The sequence below is a fragment of the Xiphophorus hellerii genome, chromosome 8 (genome assembly GCF_003331165.1).
Source record: "Xiphophorus hellerii strain 12219 chromosome 8, Xiphophorus_hellerii-4.1, whole genome shotgun sequence".
Classification (NCBI taxonomy): Eukaryota; Metazoa; Chordata; class Actinopteri; order Cyprinodontiformes; family Poeciliidae; genus Xiphophorus; species Xiphophorus hellerii.
The window spans coordinates 189,201-209,740 of NC_045679.1; the positions used below are offsets into that span (position 1 = coordinate 189,201).

Genomic DNA, 20,540 nt, shown 5'->3' on the forward strand with positions numbered 1-20,540 from the left:
TTTTGAAAATGAATGTAATAAATCTGTTTTGTTTGTATTTATCTGGTGAAGTGCTTTAAAAGCATTTTAGTTCATAAATAAAGTTTCTAACCTACCAGCTGGGTTATATTTATTATGGCATTTCATCTCATTATTGGGTTTGTATTATTTTGCATTTCTATTTAAAACTAAATCAAATTTATTGTACAATTTTTAGTATTAGAATAAAGCTTCATAGGTTATTGTATTAAGAAATCTATTTCATTTTATTTAAACTAGAAGTCATTATCTTTTATTATTAATTTTATTTAACGCAGTTTTTTTTCTTTATTGATAACAAAGAGGTTTACAAAACAGTAAAATTAACAACACAAATGAATAACAAAACAGACAAGACAATAATCGAAAAGCAAATAAATAAATAAAAGTTAACTCAGAAAGATATTAAAGTCAGAGCACATATCTATTGTCTTAATGGATTTTCTATTTTTATAATACTGGACAGATCTAGTATAATGTTTGAATTCCTCTTTAAAGGCTGAAAAGTGAAGTTTCTGATTTGAGAATTTAGACTTATGTATACCATATTTGGCAACAAATAAAATTAGATTGATAATATCAAAATGTTTGGTTTTATTAGTGGGATAAGAGAAGAATCCAAACAACACATTTATACATTAAGGGGAAAATCATCAAGAATTGTTTGGGAAATAAACAAACAAATATGTTGCCAGAAAATACATGAGAAACAGCAAGAGCAGAATAAATGACAGATCTTCTTCAGAGAGTTGGCAGAATGACCAGTTTGACTCGATGTCTTTGTTGTATTGTTGAAGGAAAAACTTGCAGGGATAAAAACGATGGATCATCTTAAAAGACACTTCTTTGATCTTATTAATAATCTAATATTTAGATGGAAGACAGCAGATTTTTTCTCAGTTCAGGTTGGAGGCAAAATGATTCCAATAAGAGAAAACATTAGGAACAGAGACGAGTCCTTCTGGAAAAAGACTCGAACATCACGAGTTGTTCTTTGGCTTTGTAGTGGAAAAACAGGTCTGACCAACATTAGTGTCAGCAGGTCTGGACCTGGTGGAGCCAGAACTGAAGTTACAGAAGATTTAAAATCTTTATAACATCATCAGAAACAGGAGAATGTTCCTTAGTGGGACGGGAACCAAACCTTTCTACAAGCTCAGAGTAAAACATGAAGGATTAAAATAAAACATCAGGATTAAAAAGCTGCTGAGCGAAGATGATTCCATGTTCAAACCAATTTTCCAAGAGTAAAGATGAATGTTGGTACAGAAAGTCTCCATTGTTCCAAATATGATCAACTTTGTGCTTGGAAAGAAGCATTTGTTGGTGGAAATTAGAAAACTTTATGGGGAGTTTTCCAATGTTCCAAAGGAGAATAAAATTAAGACACCAAGTTTTGAGAATAAATAATTAGCTATAAAATTCCAGATTGAGGATGAATTTTTAAGAAACTGTTTAATCCAATTTATTTTGAACTTATTGTTTAAGGTTGAAAAATCAAGAAACTTGAGGTCACAGAGTTCATATGAGTTCATTAAGATTGATTTTCTGATATAATGGATCCTATTTTCATGTCAAGCTTTTTATCAATGATGTCAGTTTATTTACAGAAAGAGACGAAGCTGGATGAGTTCAACAGGAGAAACTTTCTAATCAATCCTCTGATTGATAAATCTGCTTGAAGCCAAGAATTGAGTTTCTTTTGTACATTTTCTATAATAGAGTTAAAGTTCAGAGCACTTCTAGAGTTTTGATCTTTGTTGATCTTTATGCCGAGATCAGTGACAGAGTCTTTAACAGGAATATTATTATATTAATTCATATTATAAATGGAGGATGTGTTACAATTTGTAAGGGCTAAAAGTTCACATTTACTAATGTTCAGTTTCTCAACTGTATTCATTTCTACAGAAACCTGAGGAGCATCTTTTCAGAATAAAGTGGTTGACTAATTATAATCTCTTTTTCAGCAATAGTGAAACATTTCAAATGGTTGAGTTGAATGAAATGTGAAAGTAACAGAGAGCAGATCAGAAAGAGGTTTGGGGAAACCGGGCAGCCGGACCCGGATGAAGCTTGACTGAACAATTAGCATTTTTATACATGGCTTTGGTTGATGCACCAAGGGAAGGACCAAAACCAAACGTCTCAATGTTTGAAAAATGAAATGATGTTCAATGGTGTCAAAAGCTTTACGGAAATCAAAAAACAATATAAGTCTGTCATCAAGACATTAATCTGCAGATCCAACACCAGCCTGGTGCTGTTAGCTAAAAGTCTTTATGTCATGAAACCATTTTGAGTTTCATCAGTTATAAAGTTAAGAACATTTTCATCCTCATGGCAAAAACTGGAGCTGGTATTTTATAGATCAGACCCAATAATCAATCATTTTTATTTTTAGGAATTAAAGTCAGAAGGTCTTTAATTCGTTGACACAGAGAGGGAGGAAGAGTTTCTGCAACCAGCCGGTGGAGCAACGGGCCAGTTGTTCTGCACAGGTGATTAAAACTCTGAATCATCGACTCCTGGAGTTTATGGAGTTTATGGAGTTTATGGAGTTTATGGAGTTTATGGAGTTTTAGGCAGGCAGGCCTGCAGAAAGGAGACGATCACATGTTGCTCATTAACTGGTTTAGTTTCAGTAAGATGTGTAAAGACATTTCCACATTCAATTTTATTGTCTTGTGATTCATACAACTCACTGTAAAAAGTGGAGCAAAACTTTCTGTTGTTTGGGGATCATCAGTGATAAAGTTGTTCATGTTAAGTTTTTCAATTGACCAGAGTTTTTTCTAATGGAAAGAAATCTGCCTTCTGCATATTTCATTTCATTTGGTTGGATTTATGGTTAAATCCTTTAAGTCGTCTTCAGATCCATTTTCAGGTAAGATTTGAGTAATTTCAGTTATTCTGGATATTACATTTGTTTCTTCTTCTCTGCTGGTTTAGACGGAGAGGCACCAAACTCTAACCCTTCAAATTTAAGGAGTTCCCCATTTCTTGTTATCAGTTAAGGCTTTTTTCCAGAAATGGTTTATTAATCATTTGACTTTATTTATTACCAGCTCATATTTTAAGATGGAGTTATTAAGTTTCCAATAATAACTTCTGAATGTGGCAGTAATGTGAGGACTGAGTGAGGTCATCAGTGATGTTGCTTTGTGATTGGTTAAAGGGTTGTTAATATTCTAGGACTAAAGTTATTCTGATCTAAGTAATCAGAAACTAACCAGTAATCTAGACATTAACATGCGATTCTTATTAGACCAGGTATAATCTGTAGAAACTGGATTATTTACTCTCCATATATCTATGAGGTTAAATGTGTGCATAAAGGAGAACAAGTTATTATTAACACTTGGATCCGTTGATCTGGGAACTATTCAAAGAATAACCCAATGTTGGAATCTCCTCCCATTAAAAGCATTTTTATAACCAGTGTAGAAAGATAGATTCTAAAAAATCATTTTCTATCCATATACATTGACAAGAAGGACAATATTGTTGTTGCCATTCAGGATGAATATTATATATTATTATATAGTGGCCATTAGGGTCACTTTCTGAGTGCAGAGCAGAAGCATTAAAGTTGTTTTTTTTAAAATAGTGACCCCTGCTGACCTTTCTGAACCAGGACCAAACCAGAAATCATTTCCACACCCAGTTTCCCAAAAGACGCATCATTTGCTCATTATGTGACTCTTGAAAAAAGCAAAAATCAGACTTTTGATTTTTATTTAGCGCAGCTTCTCTTGCCACGCGCTCGCACATGCACGTCAAGCCGTAGAAAGTCACGTGACCTCATTAAAGAAAAGGACGTTGACGTGGCTAAAAGTAGTGCCGCCCCTTTCCGTGGAAATCACTTTCTAATTGGGTAAAATATGTTCTCTGCCTCTTGTGACGTCATGACGCAGGGGACGGAAGCGGCTCCGCTCTGAAGTTTAGGAAAAACCTCGGTCTCTGTTTTTGGTTGTTTCGTGTTTTGGTTCGTGTTTGCGGTTCGGAACCCGGGAGCAGACCCAGCAGGAGTTCGGGGATCAGTTCCAGGTGAGTTCGCCGTTGGTTCTGGTTCGGGTCGTGTGCCGGTGACCTCTGCTGCTTCATGCTGATCTGACCCGAGGCAGCAGAACCAGACTCCGCAGATGAAACTCTAACTTTCTCACAGTTCTGGTTCCGGTACCGATAAGACAGATGGGAAGTTTTTGCATCATCAGAACCGGACAGGTCCAAAAGGTCGGTTCGGCTGCATAAAATCCACCTGCTAGCTCTTTAATTGGTTTCCTGCTCGGGCCTCTGATGGTTCTGAGGCGGGTTCGCCTCGGAGAGGACCCGACTGACCCGCATCAGTCTGTCACGGTTCGGTCCAATTTACTCTGTGATGGACCACAAACCCCGACCAGAACCAGAGCACACTGGGTATTAACCAGAACCTCTGCAGGAGAACCAGAACCAGAACCAGAACCAGAGGCTGGATGTGAACTCAGAGAGGAGGATGATGATGATGATGATGATGATGATGATGGGTCAGTTATCAGGAGGATGAAGAACAAACACAGTGACCCAGTTTCACTGGTAGAACCCTGGAGTTCTAGTAACTATAGTACTGTACTATAGTTACTATAGTACTATAGTACAGTACTATAGTTACTATAGTATATTATACTTACTGTGCTGTACTACAGTAGTTTTGTGGAGTATTATAGGAATAGTATTACAGTATTAGTACTACAGTACTCCAGTATTGTAGTATTCTGGTACTTTGCTGTATTTTCTCTTCAGCTCTTCAGGAATCCAGAACTTTGACCCAGTCTGTGACGGATCAGAACCTCCTAGTTCTGCTGCGGTACATGTGAACCGGGCCGAGCCGCTCTGATGTTGGACCGGGTCTCTGGCTGTTTGTTGTTCTGGGCCGTCGGCGCCGGGAAGTCCAGACTCCACCTGGTTCCTCTGAAACAATGGGAGGTTCTGGAGCCCTGCTGGTTCTGATCCGACTGCTGGAAACCGGGACTGATGATCAAAGCACACTCTGTTGATCTGATCTACAGCAGCAGTTTACTGGTTCTGGTTCTGGTTCTGGTTCCGGGAGACCTGAGAGACCAGCAAGTTGATCCAGCAGCAGATCTGGAATCAGTTCAGTGATTCATGAACTAGCAGCAGGTTAAACCGGGTGGTATAGAACTAGATGATGTAGAACCACATGGTGTAGAACTAGATGATGTAGAACCACATGGTGTAGAACTAGATGATGTAGAACCACATGGTGTAGAACTAGATGGTGTAGAACTAGATGGTGTAGAACCACATGGTGTAGAACTAGATTGTGTAGAACCACATGGTGTAGAACTAGATTGTGTAGAACCACATGGTGTAGAACCACATGGTGTAGAACTAGATTGTGTAGAACCACATGGTGTAGAACTAGATGGTGTAGAACCACATGGTGTAGAACTAGATGGTGTAGAACCGGGTGGTGTAGAACTAGATGGTGTAGAACCACATGGCGTAGAACTAGATGGTGTAGAACCACATGGTGTAGAACCACATGGTGTAGAACTAGATGGTGTAGAACCACATGGTGTAGAACTAGATGGTGTAGAACTAGATGGTGTAGAACCACATGGTGTAGAAATAGATTGTGTAGAACCACATGGTGTAGAACCACATGGTGTAGAACTAGATTGTGTAGAACCACATGGTGTAGAACTAGATGGTGTAGAACCACATGGTGTAGAACTAGATGGTGTAGAACCACATGGTGTAGAACCACATGGTGTAGAACTAGATGGTGTAGAACCACATGGTGTAGAACTAGATGGTGTAGAACCACATGGTGTAGAACTAGATGGTGTAGAACCACATGGTGTAGAACCACATGGTGTAGAACTAGATGGTGTAGAACCACATGGTGTAGAACTACATGGTGTAGAACCGGGTGGTGTAGAACTAGATGGTGTAGAACTAGATGGTGTAGAACTACATTTTGTAGAACTGGATGGTGTAGAACTACATTTTGTAGAACTAGATGGTGTAGAACCGGGTGGTGTAGAACTAGATGGTGTAGAACCGGGCGGTGTCTCTATCCTCCTGGTTCTAGTCAGAACTCCAGCAGCAGCGTTCTGGACCGTTGTCAATCAGACCTGTGAAGACGCTGCTGCAGGAATCAAAGCCTGGATGAGGTTCTCTGATCCGAGACTTTAGTCTCTGGTTCTGGAAATGTTCTGCAGCTGGGAGAAGAACCACCGTGGAACCCAAGGGTCAGGTCTGAGGTCAGAGGTCAGCCTGATCTCTAGTCTCCAGCTGGAAGAACTGAAGCTGACTCTAGATCTATAACTAGATCTCTAGCTCTAGATTGTTCCTCTTTAGTAACTTCAGTTTCTGTTCAGAAAGTTTTGTCTCATTTAGTTCAGTGATTAGATGAGGTCAAAGGTCACCTGGTGGCATCGTAATGTAGAGCTGCGTTGTCATGGCAACTGATCATTGTGATAACCTGAGTCCAAGTACTGAACCTTGGGCCTAGCAACAACTCTGTCTGGTTGCCTAGCAACAACCCGTTTCTCCACTCTTGCATATTCCTGAACATGAAGCAACATGAGGGTGAGTGTGAGGTCAGAGCCGGTCGGCCATGTTGGTCAGAGGCTCCTGGTTTATCATTAGGCCTTTATGGCTGCAGATAGCGCCGCTATAAGAAAGTTCAACACGTTCAGTACATGAACTTTGACCCCAGAGCAGTGAGGACGTGACGGTTCTGAGTGATGGACCCACCAGAACCAGAGCCAGCCTCCACCTCTCATGGTTGTCATGGTAACAGACCGTGCTGGATGATAAACTGACCCTGAAGTTATCGCGATAATATTGTTGTTTAGGAAACATTTTAAACTGATATAATACTAATGGCTTGCAGATCAATAAACTTTAAATTGTGACTAACATTTAACTCTGGGACTGGAAGACATTTTAAATGTCCAAAATTAATAATCAAAACAACAAAAAATGAATTATGAAACAAAATGATCCTTCAGAATAACAGCTAGTTGAGACCAAAACAGCAGACTGAAGACGTTTTAATTTGTTATGTGATTAATTGGTTTATTGATTATTGTGCCCATCCACAGGAACACTGTGACCCGGTCCGACCCGGTTTGATCCCTTACTGTAAATCTTCATTCTGTTCATGTTTATGAACCAAATCTGAAATGTTTTTCTGGCTGCAGCCGTCACGCTGCTCTGCTCAATACTGGGTCAGAGTGGAGCATCACACAAACACAGGATCTTTGTTTTTATTCAAAAACTGGTTCTGGTTCTGGTGTGTTCATTATGATTAACAGCGATCCACTGTGGCCCATAGAACCATAAACGGGTCGGGGTTCCGCCCACTGCAGCTGATTGGCTGCCAGAGGATCATGCTGGCCTCTGATTGGCTGAAGCTGTTTATATGTGCTGACTTAAATCTCGCCCCTCTCTCTCTCCTCCAGTGTCTTCAGTGCCTCGGTCGCCCGCCTCTCTCTGCTCCAGGTAAGGCTCAGGAACTTCATCACTCATAATGCTTTGTGGTGCTGTTGGATTGGATTCTGACTAAAACTGGATCGGTTCTGGTTCTGGTTCTGTCCCAGGAAGCTCGGTTTTGTGACTCATTTGGGATCCAGTTCTCCAGCAGTCATTCTGGAAATTAGCTTGTATTTTCCAGTTCCAGTTGGTTCTGGACGGTTCTGGATGGTTCTGTTTTCTCCTCATATTACTGCCTGGAATGACATTAGTTTTAGATTCAGATGGACCAACAGAACCGGATTTTTCCTGGGTTCTGGTCCGTGTCTCTGTTCCTGCCAGTTCTGTTCAGAAGCTCACTGGTTCTGACCCGTCTGGTCAGCTGGTTGTTGTCAAATCCAGAAGGATTCTCCAGAACCGGGCTTAGTCAGAATGTTGGGCTTTTTCTGCTGAAGGCCGAGAGGTCTGTCTATAGAGAAGATCTTTGAAGCAGATTGGGAATAAAGCAGTTCTGGTTCTGGTTCTGGTTCTGGTCCAGGCAGCAGAACCTGCAGCTCTGTGGAGGTAAAACTCAGACAGGAAGCAGGCAGTGAGCGTTGCCGCCGGCAACCACTGACCTTCCTGCTAACGCTAACATCGTTAGCACTAATCGATGGGCTCTGATTGGTCGGTTCTGCCTGCTGTGGCCTCGGGGCCCGACGACCAATCAGATTACAGAAGGACGTCTGGCCCTGACGTCAGGCCGTTGCCATGGTTACGCCTGCGGGCTGCGATGTCGTCAGCGGCCGGTGTGAGCCAGTCTGGACGAGCGAGCGTCTGTGCGGCAGGAGAGAGAGAGAGCTGCACAGGTGAGTTCACCTGCAGTCAGGTGCTGCTGGTCCTGTCGCCTTGACGACCGGCCGCCACACCAAACCGGGCCGGTCCGGTCTGGTCCATGAGAACCGGCCGCAGTACCACGCTCTGGTCGTGGGGGGCGCTGCAGTGAACTGATGATGTCTGTTTCCTAGCAACCATGGCTCACATGGATCACATGAACCACAGCGCCATGGCAACAGACCACGTCCATCCCAGCATCAGCACCACCACCGTACACGACCACAGCGGGGGCGACGGCGGCCACGCCGGCCACAGCATGGTGAGTCAGGTCACTGCTGGGGTCACCACTGGGGTCACCGCTGGGGTCACATGTATTCTTCTGGTTGCCTAGGCGATGACCTTCTACTTCGGCTACCAGAACGTGGAGCTGCTGTTCGCCCAGCTGGTCATCAACTCACCTGGAGGCAGGTATCCTTTCCACCCAACACCACTTCCTGTCTGTCCCGCCACTAACCCCGCCCCCTCCTGTCGTCCAATCAGAGATGTTCGGGGCCTGCGTCGGAGTGTTCCTATTGGCCGTTCTCTACGAGGGCCTGAAGATCGGCAGGGAGATCCTGCTGCGCCGCAGCCAGGTGAACGTCCGCTACAACTCCATGCCTCTACCTGGAGCCGACGGCACCATGCTGATGGAGACGCACAAGACGGTGGGGTGAGAGAGACACACAGAGAGAGAGAGACACAGAGAGAGAGACACAGAGAGAGAGAGACACAGAGAGAGAGACACAGAGAGAGAGAGAGAGACACAGAGAGAGAGACACACACAGAGAGAGAGAGAGACACAGAGAGAGAGACACACACAGAGAGAGAGAGAGACACAGAGAGAGAGACACACACAGAGAGAGAGACACACAGAGAGAGATACAGAGAGAGTTTGAGTTTAAAATTGTCTTCATTTCACACTCCTGGTGTCAGACCACAAAAACAAACATTAATGCAAAATCAGAAAGAAAAACTCAAGTTGCCTCATCCAACGAACAGAAAACATCATTGATTCTCCACTTGCTCACAAAGACGTCAATATTCTTGATCAACTTAAAAAAGTCAAACTCCAGACGAATTTACCAGCCTCTGAAACAAAACAACCATCTGTTTATCACCGTTCCTTTTGTTTCTCCTCCATAACCATATTGCCAGTTTTACAGTCCCAGAAATCAGATTTAAAATAATGTGAATAGACTTCTTTCTTGCACAATAACATGGAGCATAAATAAAATACAGTTAGAAAACTCTTCACCAAGCAAATGACCTATAGGGTAAAAAAAGAGGATTCCATCTTGAACATTCAATAAATAAATGAGACAATGTTTCATCCTGAGAACAATAACAACAGGATGAAGGTGTGCCAGATACCTGTCTGTAGCCATGGCCCCACATAACCCCACGCACAATCCTCCACTGGAGGTCGCCCACAAGTTTCTCACTGGGGGGTTTGTACTGGGACCACCAACAGCCTCTCAGGTAGAGCTGGAGTCAATACCCTCCCTTCTGCCAGAGAGCGTCAATTCAGCACCTTCACACAGACATTATACAAAATGTTCTTCCCCTTCAAAACAACCTAAAGGTGAATCTTGGAGCGACAGCAACAATTCTGGCTCATCCTGCCACTGATCCACTGCAGGAGAGACAATCAGGAAGGAAACATCCTCATACTCATCATCCCATTGGTCAGACTGAGGACTGTTAACAGCAAACGCGCTGATGGAGTCTGGCAGAGAGACACAACTTTCCTCTTTCAGCCTTAACTCAAGTCTGTGGGATGGTATGTGTAGCGTCTCCATTAGACTGGCCACAGACGGCTTCATCAGACCATCCAGCTTCACACAGCCTGCTTCCCTCATCCTGGATCTTGATGAGATGAGAGGAGCTGTGACAAGAAGAAACCGTTTTCAACCAGAGGCTCTTCAAAAACCCACATTCCAGGTGTTGAATCAGTCTCTCTCTCAGAGGGGAGCATTTAGCACAGATTGGTAGAAAGGGGCAAGACCAGTCAGATCCAAAGAACCTTGTCTCAGCAACAACAGATGTTTATCGCATCCCATTCGTCCTGCTTTCCTTAGCGCCGTACGCAACCATGGCAGTCCAACACCATATAACAGTTTCTGCAGTGTTTGAAGCCTGAAAGCTGTGATCCGTGGCACCATGTCCAGAAGTCCTTGTCCTCCCTCCCAGGAATGTTAAACCCCGATCAACCCAATGAATATTACCTGGTAAAACTGGGAGGTCATCATCTTTTAAACTGGCACAACATTTCCCCAGTTTACTTTAGCTGAAGAAGCTTTTTCATAAAGCTCCAAACAATGTTGAAGACCCATAACTGGTTTTTAATAAAAATATTTATATCATTAGCATAAGCAGAGACTATTAAACCTGGATTATTAAGTGGAAAACAAGGCCAGTAAGGGTGGAGCGTAGTTTGTGCAAAAGGTTCAACTGCAATAGAGAACAACTGTCCAGATGTGGGACAGCTTGTCCAACGTCTCTGAACCTGGACAGGACAAGTTCATCAATCATCAACACTGTCAAAGGCTTTTTCCTGATCTAAAGAAATAATACCAACATCAATTTCATATCATTTCAAAATGTCAGTCAATTCTCTTAAAAGAAAAAGATTATCCTTGATAGATCTTTCAGGTACACAATATGATTGATCTCTATGAAATTCAAGAATGTTGTTGTTGGAAAACACTTTAGAAAACAATTTGTGATCCACACAAAGGCCTCCAGCTCAAGTCTCCTGTTTCTGGAAGTAGGGAAACAACAGCTTGTCTACAGGATGATGGTGAGATTCCCGTTAATGTCCTGAAGCCCCTCCCACCAGTCCTCTCCCAACAGCCTCCAAAAATGTTTGTAAAGATCTGCAGGTAAACCATCTGAACCTGGACTCTGGCCAGAAACCAGCGGTCAGTCGGTTCTTCCACTGAAACTCCAGCATCCAGAATTTGCCGACCTTCAGCGGTTAAACGCTGAGGAAGACCAAAGAGCTCCTGTTGCAGGTCTTAAAGAGGTGACTGGAAAAGGCCATGCTCCTCCCTGATGCCGGGATCAGCAGCCAGCGCTCCGTCTGGACGTCGGAGCCAAATCATCTGCTTTGGCCGGCCGACACCCTAACCCTCTCCCAATGAAGAAAGAAAGACGTTCCAGATCCTTAACTGACCCACTAAAGCCCCTTTAGCCCTTTCATGTAAAAAACAACTTTACTGATCTTTCTTTAGTTTAAGCTGATCATTATTAACGTCTGTTAATTAATAAATTATTTTCTAACTCTTTAATCTCATTTCTCTCTAAATTCTGAACCACATTTTTAATTTTAGCTGTAGAATAACTTGTATATTGTTGACAAAAACTCTTATCTGAGCCTTTCCAACCTCCCACCGGTCACTTCAAGACTCTGATTATTTGGTTTCCAGTTGCCAAAAGCTACTAAAGCTTTGGCAAAAGAAAATGTCTTTAAGTAGTTTCATATTAAAATGCAAATACAATCTGCATCTAGTATTGCTTGAAAAAGGAAAATCCAAGTAAACTAGTGATGATCAGAAATGAAACGGTTGGATAATGTATTTCTAGAATGATTGGAGATATAAAGTGTGTCCAGCCTGGTTTCCTGTTGGATCCTCAGCATCCACCAAGCCCAGCTCCGCTTCGCCAAGTCAGTTCAGAAGGTGATGGAGGACGAGGTTCTGCTCCGGTTCTGTTAGAAAGCTAGTAGTGCAGCACAACACCTGCTCTCAATGGACAGCTGCCTCCTGAGCAGCCATGGTGGCCATTAGCCCCTCCCCCTTCACGTGGCTGAGATCAATGATCGCCATGGCAACGCCTGCTGTTCCAGCCAGCAGGGCGTGTGGCCATGTGGCCACCAGAGGGCAGCACTGAGACGGTTTAGATGCAATAACGCAGAAATAAAATGTACAGGATAATGTCATTCAGTTAGACCTTTAAAGAGCCCACCAATGTGTTAGGAGGCGGAGCTTCTTCCAGAGTAATATGAGGTCAGCATGAAGCTCCACCCCCTGCTGCAGCAGCTCCCTGTTCTGTCCTGCTCCTAGCTAACCGCTCTCCTCCCCCCCAGGCAGCGGATGCTAAGCCACGCCCACTTCCTGCAGACGGTGCTGCACATCGTCCAGGTGGTGGTGAGCTACGTCCTGATGCTCGTCTTCATGACCTACAACGCCTACCTGTGCATCGCCGTGGCGGCCGGCGCCGGCATGGGCTACTTCCTGTTCAGCTGGCAGAAGGCGGTGGTGGTGGACATCACAGAGCACTGCCACTAGCTAGCTTCACCGTTACCGCGGTAACACCATGGTGACATCCCATCATACTGTAGGTTAGAGATTAAGTCTTCTTAGCCAATCAGAGCGCAAATTACCTGAGGATCACCTGATGTTTGTTTTAGTGCCATGGCAACCATAGCTAGCAGGTGATTAGCAGAGCCACCAACCAATCACCAGACAGATAGATTAGCTCCACCCAGTCACATTTATTCTCTTTTTACTTCCTGTTTACATTTTTCAGATAAATATCAAGTAAATTTTTACAGTGAATCTTCTTTTAAAGATAATCTTTTGATGATTTTTCTGGCGACGCCATCGGCCTTAAAGCCGCCGCCCACTGCCTTACCTGACGGCCTCCATGCTGCCTGTCGCCATGGAGACGGACAGGCCTCAGTGTTGTAGTTTTAGCCAAGTAAGGATCAATTATTGAGCTGCTGTTTTTATTACTGAGGTGGGCGGAGCTAAATGTGGACCAATGAGATTGCAGGGATGTTAGTGAGGCCTCAGTCCTGCTCAGGGAGCCTCTGATTGGCTGCTTTACCTGAAGGAGGGGGGCAGGGGGGCAAAGATGGAGGGAAAGCACATTAAAACACTAAATGTGAGGTCAAAGGTCATGTTCACCTCTGTGTTTGATGTTATTGATTAGTTTTCATCGATCAAAGTTTACTGATCAGAAGTTGACCTGTTTGGCCTCAACAGCGCCCCCTACGCCAGTTGATGAAGTGCAGAGGTTAAAGGTCGTCTGTGTGATGTTCAATGTTGTGAAGGAAACTTTTACTGTTTGAATTTAAACGTCTGCGAAGCTGGAACCAATAAACTCAATAAAGAAACAGAGTCCGTCTGTTCAGAACCGCATCGGGTCGGAACCGGCAGAATGGGTCAGAACGGATCAGAACAGGTCGGAACTTTTATAGAGTCGGGATTTCTACCAGAGCCGCCATCTTGTTTTCCTGCTTGTTTAAGGCTCAACAGCCTGATAAAGAAGGCTGTTTTTGTTCTGGTTCTGTTCTGGTTCTGTTCTGGTTGTGACGGAGATGATAATGCAAAGAGGGATTCTTCATAGAGTCAAGAAAATTATGGCCGACCCTGACCGTCCTCTTCATCAGAGCGTCTTCAGTCAGAGGCTTCTTCAGGGTCACTGCAGCACAGACTGCTACAGGAGATCCAACAACTGAAGAATCTAAATGAATGAGTTACAACATTCAATTTCCCTTTGGGATTAATAAAGTATTCTTTATTTATTTAAACTTAAATTCAGGTCGACTCCCAGGAGAGACGGTTGGAAGAAGATCAAGTTCTGGAAAATATTTTCTTTTTTATTCATTTTAGTGAGAAAAAGATGATCAGAAAACGGGTTTTTGTAAGTCGCATTTCACGCAGGCAGATTTTGGTTCAAACCGCAAGTCCTCAGCGAGACCCGACCCGCTCAGCAGAGGAGAACAGGACCGGATCCAGAACCGGTTGGACGGTTTGAACTGTTCTGAATCGGTATCGGCTCTGAGGGAAATGATCTGGGTCAGCAGGAGGTCGGAGCGGTTCCTCTGAACCGTTCTAGTTCTTTTCTCTGTTGCTTAAAAATCAGGTTGGGTTTAAAAGAGAAAGTTCAGACAGAACCAACAGAACCACGATGATCTGGTCCAACATTCAATCTGTTGGGTTTTATGTCAGCTAAATGAGGTTCTGGTTCTTCTGACTCGGACGGGATCAATATTAATGCTGAAAGCCAGGAAGCATTTTCCTTCCAGTTCTGCTCTGCTGTGTTCTGGTACTTCATGGAAGGTCCAGTTAACCAGATTGGAGCTTCTGGCTGGACCATCGGAACCAGCTGTGGACCTTCATGTCAGCCTGAGGAGAATCTGGGTATAAACATGATAATTATCAGATATTAATTATAAGCATCCAGATCTACTGAAGGCAGTATGTGATGTAGCATCGATGTGCGCATGCGCATTACCACAAGGTAGGACGGATTGATGGGTAGCACAGATAGTCAGAATACCTCGCTCGGTTCCTCGGGTTAAATCCCTCTGCCGGACAGCAGGGGGCAGCACCGAGCCCTCGGTCCTCCAGCTGCCGGAAGTGCAACGGTACCGAGTGTTTCCGGTGGTAGGAGTGTTTTGCAGCGGGTCAGCTCGGTTCGGTCCATCAGGTCGTTCAGGTTCTCCTTCGGTTCGAGTCCAGCCTCCCCCCCGGCTCTCGGTCCCGGTCCATGCCCGCCTCTGCGCTCTGATCCGCGGTTCTCTCTCGGTCCTTGTTCCTCATGGCCTCCAGAAGGCCGGACAGCTTCGACGGGTACGGGTTCCGGAGCGACCAGTACGGAGCCGGATACCCGGCCCGGAGCTCCGGGCCCGCCAGCGGGGTCTCCGGGGAGCTGCAGCAGCACCAGTGGGTCACCAGCCCGCCGGACATCCCGGGCAGCCGGAACCTCCACCCCGGGGAGCGGACGCCGCTGTACGAGGAGGCCGAGCCGGGGTCCCGCTGGGAGGCTCCGCATGGCGCGGGCGTTCCTCCAGGTAGGTCGGTGTTCTGGCTGGAGGGTCCGTGAACGCATCATGGCATGAACGTAGTGAGCTACGGTAAACCAGAGGTCAGGTTGCCATGGTAACCGCGCTTCAGCTGGACCGAAGGTTCCGATAGGCTCTGCTTATAAACGGTGAGAGCTGTGATGTCATCGCGATGATGTCATTTCGGGTCTCCTCTGTGTGTTTCAGAGCAGCTGAACCGGTTCGCTGGGTTCGGGATCGGACTGGTCAGGTCAGAGTTCATCTTCTTCCATTGGTCGCTGTTTTTAGTCCAGAGTGAGAGTCCTGTCCATAGACCAGCTGCGGTGGCCCACAGGTTCTGGTTCTGATGGTTCCGTAGGTCCATCAGAACATTCAGTCTTTATTTAACCGGACCCCTCAGATCTGGTTCTGGAGCAGAACCAGAACCAGATCTGAGGAGCCGACAGCTGGACCCACTGACCCGGTGTCTCTGTGTCTGTCGGCAGTCTGTTCACGGAGAACGTCTTGGCCCATCCCTGCATCGTGTTCCGGCGCCAGTGCCAGGTATGACCAGCAGCACCTCAGGTCACATGGTGTCTGTGCTTAGCTCTGATTGGCTGTCTGTCTCAGGTCAACTACCACGGCCGCTGCTACCACCTGAGCCCGTTCAGCGCTGTCGGCGTCATGTACGCCATCACCAAGGCCCAGGTGAGCTGATCTGCTTCCTGATTGGTGGCTGAGGGACCATGTGACCAATCAGAGGCCTGCTCTGTCTGCAGGGGCCGAAGGCTCTGTGGAAGGGCATGGGCAGCACCTTCATCGTCCACGGCATCGCCCTGGGCGCCGAGGGCGTCATCAGCGAGTTCACGCCGTTACCACGGTAACCACCCAGCCCAAGCGCTGCTCAGGTTCTTCTGAGGTTCTGGTTCTGATTCTGCTGCTCTGTTCCTGCAGGGAGCTTCCTCACAGCTGGAGCTGGAAGCAACTGGCCGGACATCTGCTGCTGAAAGGGTCGGTACTGCCGGGTCGGGCCGGGTCGGGAGGTTCTGCCGGGCCAGACTGGAGTACCAAACTGGTTCCAGTCATTAACTCTGAACACTGAACTCCAGCAGCCAATGAAATCGCTTGCAGCACCTGATTGGTCGTCTCTGTCAGAGGGAAACTGATCTCCACTGAAACTCGAGACAAAGTCCTGTAGCAGTCTGTGTTACAGCCAATTAGACGGAGCCTCTGACTGAAGACGCAGAAGCTCGTCTTTCACTGTCAGCGTTCCGTTTCGATCTGGTACCGGTTCTGACCCGGCCCGCTCCCCGGGTCCAGCCTGCTTCAGAACTCTTTGGTAGAGAAAGTTTTCACCTGTTTCACTGAGCTAGCCTGTCTGTGTCCTGCAGGCTAACCGCTGTGGTGGCGCTACCGTTCTACTGCGCTAGCCTCATCGAGACCGTCCAGGTGAGTCCTTACCTGACCCCAACCGTCACCCAGGAGACCAACGCTTCACTTCCTGTAGCAGCGGGTGGCTAAGATGTAACGGGTTGTTCAGGTCCTCTGACCTCTGACCCCATCCTGACCTCTGTCCCCAGAGTGAGATCGTCCGGGACGAGTCGTCGTCCGGCCTGCTGGACTGCGTCCGTGAGGGTCTGACGCGGCTGCTGGGTGTCGGCGCCCCTCACAGCCGCCGCCTGCTTCCTCTCAGCTACCTGCTGCTTCCTGTGGCCGCCCACGCCATCCTGCGCTACGCGGTGGCGGCCTCCGTCCAGCGGGCGGTGCTGTGGCTGCACCAGCGCGGCGGGAAGCGGCGCCCGGTCCCGTCCGACCCGCTGGACGCCTACTTCCCGGAGCTGGCGGCGGCGTGGGCGGGATCTCTGGCGGCGGACGTGCTGCTGTTCCCCCTGGAGACGGCGTTGCACCGCCTCGGCCTGCAGGGGACGCGCACCATCATCGACGCCACGGACGGGGCAGAGGTGGCGGGGAGCGGCGGCAGCCCGCTGGTGCTGCCGGTCAACACGCAGTATGACGGCCTGGCGGACTGCCTGCACGCCATCCGGAGGAAGGAAGGCGCCGCCGGCTTCTACCGCGGCTTCGGCGCACTGCTGGCGCAGTACTCACTGCACGGCGCGCTGCTGGCCGCCGCCAGGACGCTGCTCAGGATCGTGCTGCTGGACGCCAAGGCCTGCTGAGGCGTCGCCATGGAGACGCCATGACCACAGGACTTTGGCTGGCTGGTAATTGGCTGATAATCTGAACGCTGGAGGTTGATCGTGTTACTGATTACATCATTTCCACATCCTCTCCTCTGATCACCATGGAAACCATTTGTTGACTTAGATTCTGTCTTCCTATTGGCTGCTGGAAAACAAACCGGATGTAAACAAGCGATCCGCCCAGCAGATTCTGTGTATAAAAGTGTAAAAAATTAAACGTTGTCTGTGAAAATGTAATTCAAATTAAATTATTTGTGATTCGTTGATAAATAGATACAGAATTTTCCTCCTGAACAATTTAAAATAAATAAATTGTCGTCAGGTGTTAATCTGTGAAACAAACTCTTCTTCTTCTTCCATACATTTACAGTAAAGCATTCTGGGTAATTACCCAGTCAGATTGCTTATTAAACTGGGTATGACTTAATGGGGGAGGAGCCGTCAGGAGACTGATCAACCAATCAGGAGACCCCAGATAGTCTATTCTACCCAGAGACAAGCGACCAATCAGCAGCTGGATGAACCTCCAGGTGTTTCCTTCATTTTGTTGTCAGGAGCCCAGAGAGCCGCCGCGGGGTGGCGGTTCAGGGTCAGACATGGCAGGGATGGCTTTATGCTACCTGAGGGTCAGAGGTCAGGCCTGGGTCATCAGGGAACTAAAGGTATCTTTCATACAGGATTCGTACTGGTCATGGAAAACCTGGAAAGTCATGGAATTTGCAAATAAGGGCCAAAAAAATGCATTTTTTTTCTGTGGTTCTGGTCTCGGACAATGAGGACCCGGGATTTTATTTCAAGACCAGAACCGAACTGCAGCACTAAACGTACCGATTCCAATCCGAGCCATGACGTCATTAATAATTACGTGTTTCCGCTGCCAGCCATCGCCCCCCTTTAACTCGCACGCGGCGCTCTGAGACATGCGCAGTTTGTGTCGGAGCGGAGAAGATGTCCGACTAATCGCCGCCAATAATCGATAAGCATCATTGATTTCTCACGATGGCGGACAACGAACAGGAACGAGAAAGGAGAGCGCGACAGAGAGGTGATAGCAGGCTAGCAGGCTAGCAGGGTTTTAAAAACAGAACCAGAATTATTCAGCCTTGCTGGCAGCGGCTCTACGGTCCACCAGAACCTGGATCTGGGTCTGGGTCTGATCTGGTGCCTGAGGTGTTACAGGAAGGACGAACTTCTTCACTAGTCACAACGGATGACCACGGATAACCGCACAGTGCTGACCCTGCGCTTCGGGTAAAAACCGATGGGTTGGTGTGGGCTTACTGGGCTTACTGGGCTTACTGGGCTGAACTAGAAGCAGGGAGCTGTCAAAATATGGTTGTTAATTTTAAAGCATCAGAACATTTTTACAGAAAATCAGATTGACTCTTCTCCAGATCTTTGAAAGCAGCTCCAGGTGGTGAGACATCCAAACAGGCCGAGTTCTCCTCCATCCACCGCGGCTGTTAACGACGCTTTAGGCCGGGCTTCCTGACTGGAAACTCACAGCATTCAGAAGCTACGTGGAGGCGCATCCGGACCGTCAGGGCCGTCAGGGCCGTCCGGGCCGTCAGGGCCGTCCAGGGCCGTCCGGGCCGTGTTGGGCTGTCAGGGCCGTCCGGGCCGTGCCAGGCCATCCGGGCCGTGTTGGGCCGTCCACGGCGTCAGGCGCGGCACATTTCGAACCGTTTGGAGCATTTGTATCTCCACATAGACGTTGAATGTAAAGCAGACGCGCAGCATTAGCCTCCAGCTAGCAGCGGCGGGAGGAAATGTCCTACTGCTACAGGGAAGGTCATGTTTGGCTGTCAGAGGGGAAACAATGACCCTGACTGTCTGAGCTTGGTGGAAATAAAGCTGATAAATACAAAGAAAGATTCAGTTGATAAAAATTGAAAGAGAATTGAGAGTTAAAAAGATATGAAGAATAAATAAACACAGTACATAGAATATGAATAGAGAACATTGTCCAGGTTTCTTCCTTAGGAATGTTCTGTTCAATAAACATATTCTAGATGTTCAAGTAGTTTAATAACTACTAAATGTATTTAATCTGTTTTACATTGATTACAGTAAATCGATCTGCAGTTCACTGATTGCAGTTTTCTGGTTGATCACCGATCTTTAAAACCCTGACCTGCTGACCTTTGTTTACTGTGACCAAAGTCTGCAATATAGTGATGCAACATTCAGGAACTTTCCGATTCTTCTGAACGGCTCTTTAAAATGAGTCCTGGTACAGAACCGGTTCTCAGCTCTTAGTTTTTGTAATGCTCTGTGCACGCTACAGAATCTATTATTATTCTACTTTATTAACAATATATATTTATTTAACCATGGAATAAACCTAAAGTTGAAGACCAGTGGTCTGTTAGCTCTACATATGTACAGTCTTGTGTTTGTGTGGTGACCGGCAGGTGGACGGGGCAGGACTCCTCTGGGCCTGTTGTTAAAATGCTTGGAGTGTTTTTCTTTTACAGTTTTGTATTTGTTATGTATTATTGAAATTACTCATGTGTTTGCTTTCTTTTGTTTTGATTTACTAATTTGCTTTGTTTTGCATTGCATGTTTTGTTTTTATTTTTTGGAATAATTGAAATTGTCCTCCCCTCACATGTTCCCTTTTCTTCCCAGAACCGAGTATTGGACCTGAAGCCATGTTTTTAAGAAAATTGTTGATAAAATATTGTGTACTGTTCAGTCTGTGTTCCGGTGCACCTTGTACATAACTTTTAAAAAGATCTCCCCCTGCTGGTCACTTTTGCATTACGGCTAATATGTTTTTGTTATGACATCATCATATGATTCCTAAGTTAATTGACACTTTTCAATTCATGTCTCTCTTTGTGTCATTTATATTTCCTCCCTCTGCTTCACTTCTACATGTTCGCTGTAGTTCAGCTTGGTGAGGTTCGGTCTGTCAGTCATACACTTTTCTTTATGAACCTGTAATACTTGGGTCACGGAACCCTGCTCATATGATCTGCTGCCGCCCCCTGGTGGCTGGGAGAGACCTGAACTGCTGCTTCTCTAGAGAGAAAATAAAGTTAAAATAAGAGCAAATGTTGGAGCTCTTTATTCTTTAGTTCTTTATCCATTAGAATTTTGTTAGTTAATTCTTAAATTTATATTTTTTGTATTATTTGCAGAGTTTATTTGCAGTTTAATAATTGTTGATTCTATTTATCTTTTGTTTAATTATTTTTCTGATT

At 45.9% G+C, this 20,540-nt stretch overlaps 2 protein-coding genes across 2 annotated transcripts; both read left to right on the forward strand.

Moving 5' to 3' along the window:
• Positions 1-3,915: 3,915 nt before the first annotated feature.
• Positions 3,916-13,481, forward strand: slc31a1 (solute carrier family 31 member 1). Its single transcript, XM_032570583.1, has 6 exons — positions 3,916-4,068; positions 7,494-7,533; positions 8,511-8,638; positions 8,711-8,783; positions 8,860-9,028; positions 12,446-13,481. Exons 3-6 carry the CDS (start codon positions 8,516-8,518, stop codon positions 12,645-12,647), a joined length of 567 nt encoding a protein of 188 aa, XP_032426474.1. The 5' UTR covers positions 3,916-4,068; positions 7,494-7,533; positions 8,511-8,515; the 3' UTR covers positions 12,648-13,481.
• Positions 13,482-14,767: 1,286 nt separating this feature from the next.
• slc25a46 (solute carrier family 25 member 46) lies at positions 14,768-17,669 on the forward strand. The gene is made up of 8 exons (XM_032570582.1): positions 14,768-15,160; positions 15,359-15,401; positions 15,637-15,694; positions 15,761-15,838; positions 15,910-16,010; positions 16,085-16,141; positions 16,522-16,579; positions 16,711-17,669. The coding sequence occupies exons 1-8, from the start codon at positions 14,908-14,910 to the stop codon at positions 17,305-17,307; spliced, it is 1,245 nt and encodes a 414-aa protein (XP_032426473.1). The 5' UTR covers positions 14,768-14,907; the 3' UTR covers positions 17,308-17,669.
• Positions 17,670-20,540: the final 2,871 nt, after the last annotated feature.

What these genes read in the sequence shown, in the direction of transcription:
- slc31a1 (XM_032570583.1), top strand. Translation starts at nt 8,516, where the DNA reads ATGGCTCACATGGATCACATGAACCACAGCGCCATGGCAACAGACCAC. An exon ending in GCCACGCCGGCCACAGCATG is followed by an intron (nt 8,639 to 8,710) that starts GTGAGTCAGGTC and finishes CTGGTTGCCTAG; the next exon opens with GCGATGACCTTCTACTTCGG. An exon ending in GGTCATCAACTCACCTGGAG is followed by an intron (nt 8,784 to 8,859) that starts GCAGGTATCCTT and finishes TCGTCCAATCAG; the next exon opens with AGATGTTCGGGGCCTGCGTC.
- slc25a46 (XM_032570582.1), top strand. Translation starts at nt 14,908, where the DNA reads ATGGCCTCCAGAAGGCCGGACAGCTTCGACGGGTACGGGTTCCGGAGC. An exon ending in GAGTTCACGCCGTTACCACG is followed by an intron (nt 16,011 to 16,084) that starts GTAACCACCCAG and finishes CTGTTCCTGCAG; the next exon opens with GGAGCTTCCTCACAGCTGGA. An exon ending in GCCTCATCGAGACCGTCCAG is followed by an intron (nt 16,580 to 16,710) that starts GTGAGTCCTTAC and finishes CTCTGTCCCCAG; the next exon opens with AGTGAGATCGTCCGGGACGA.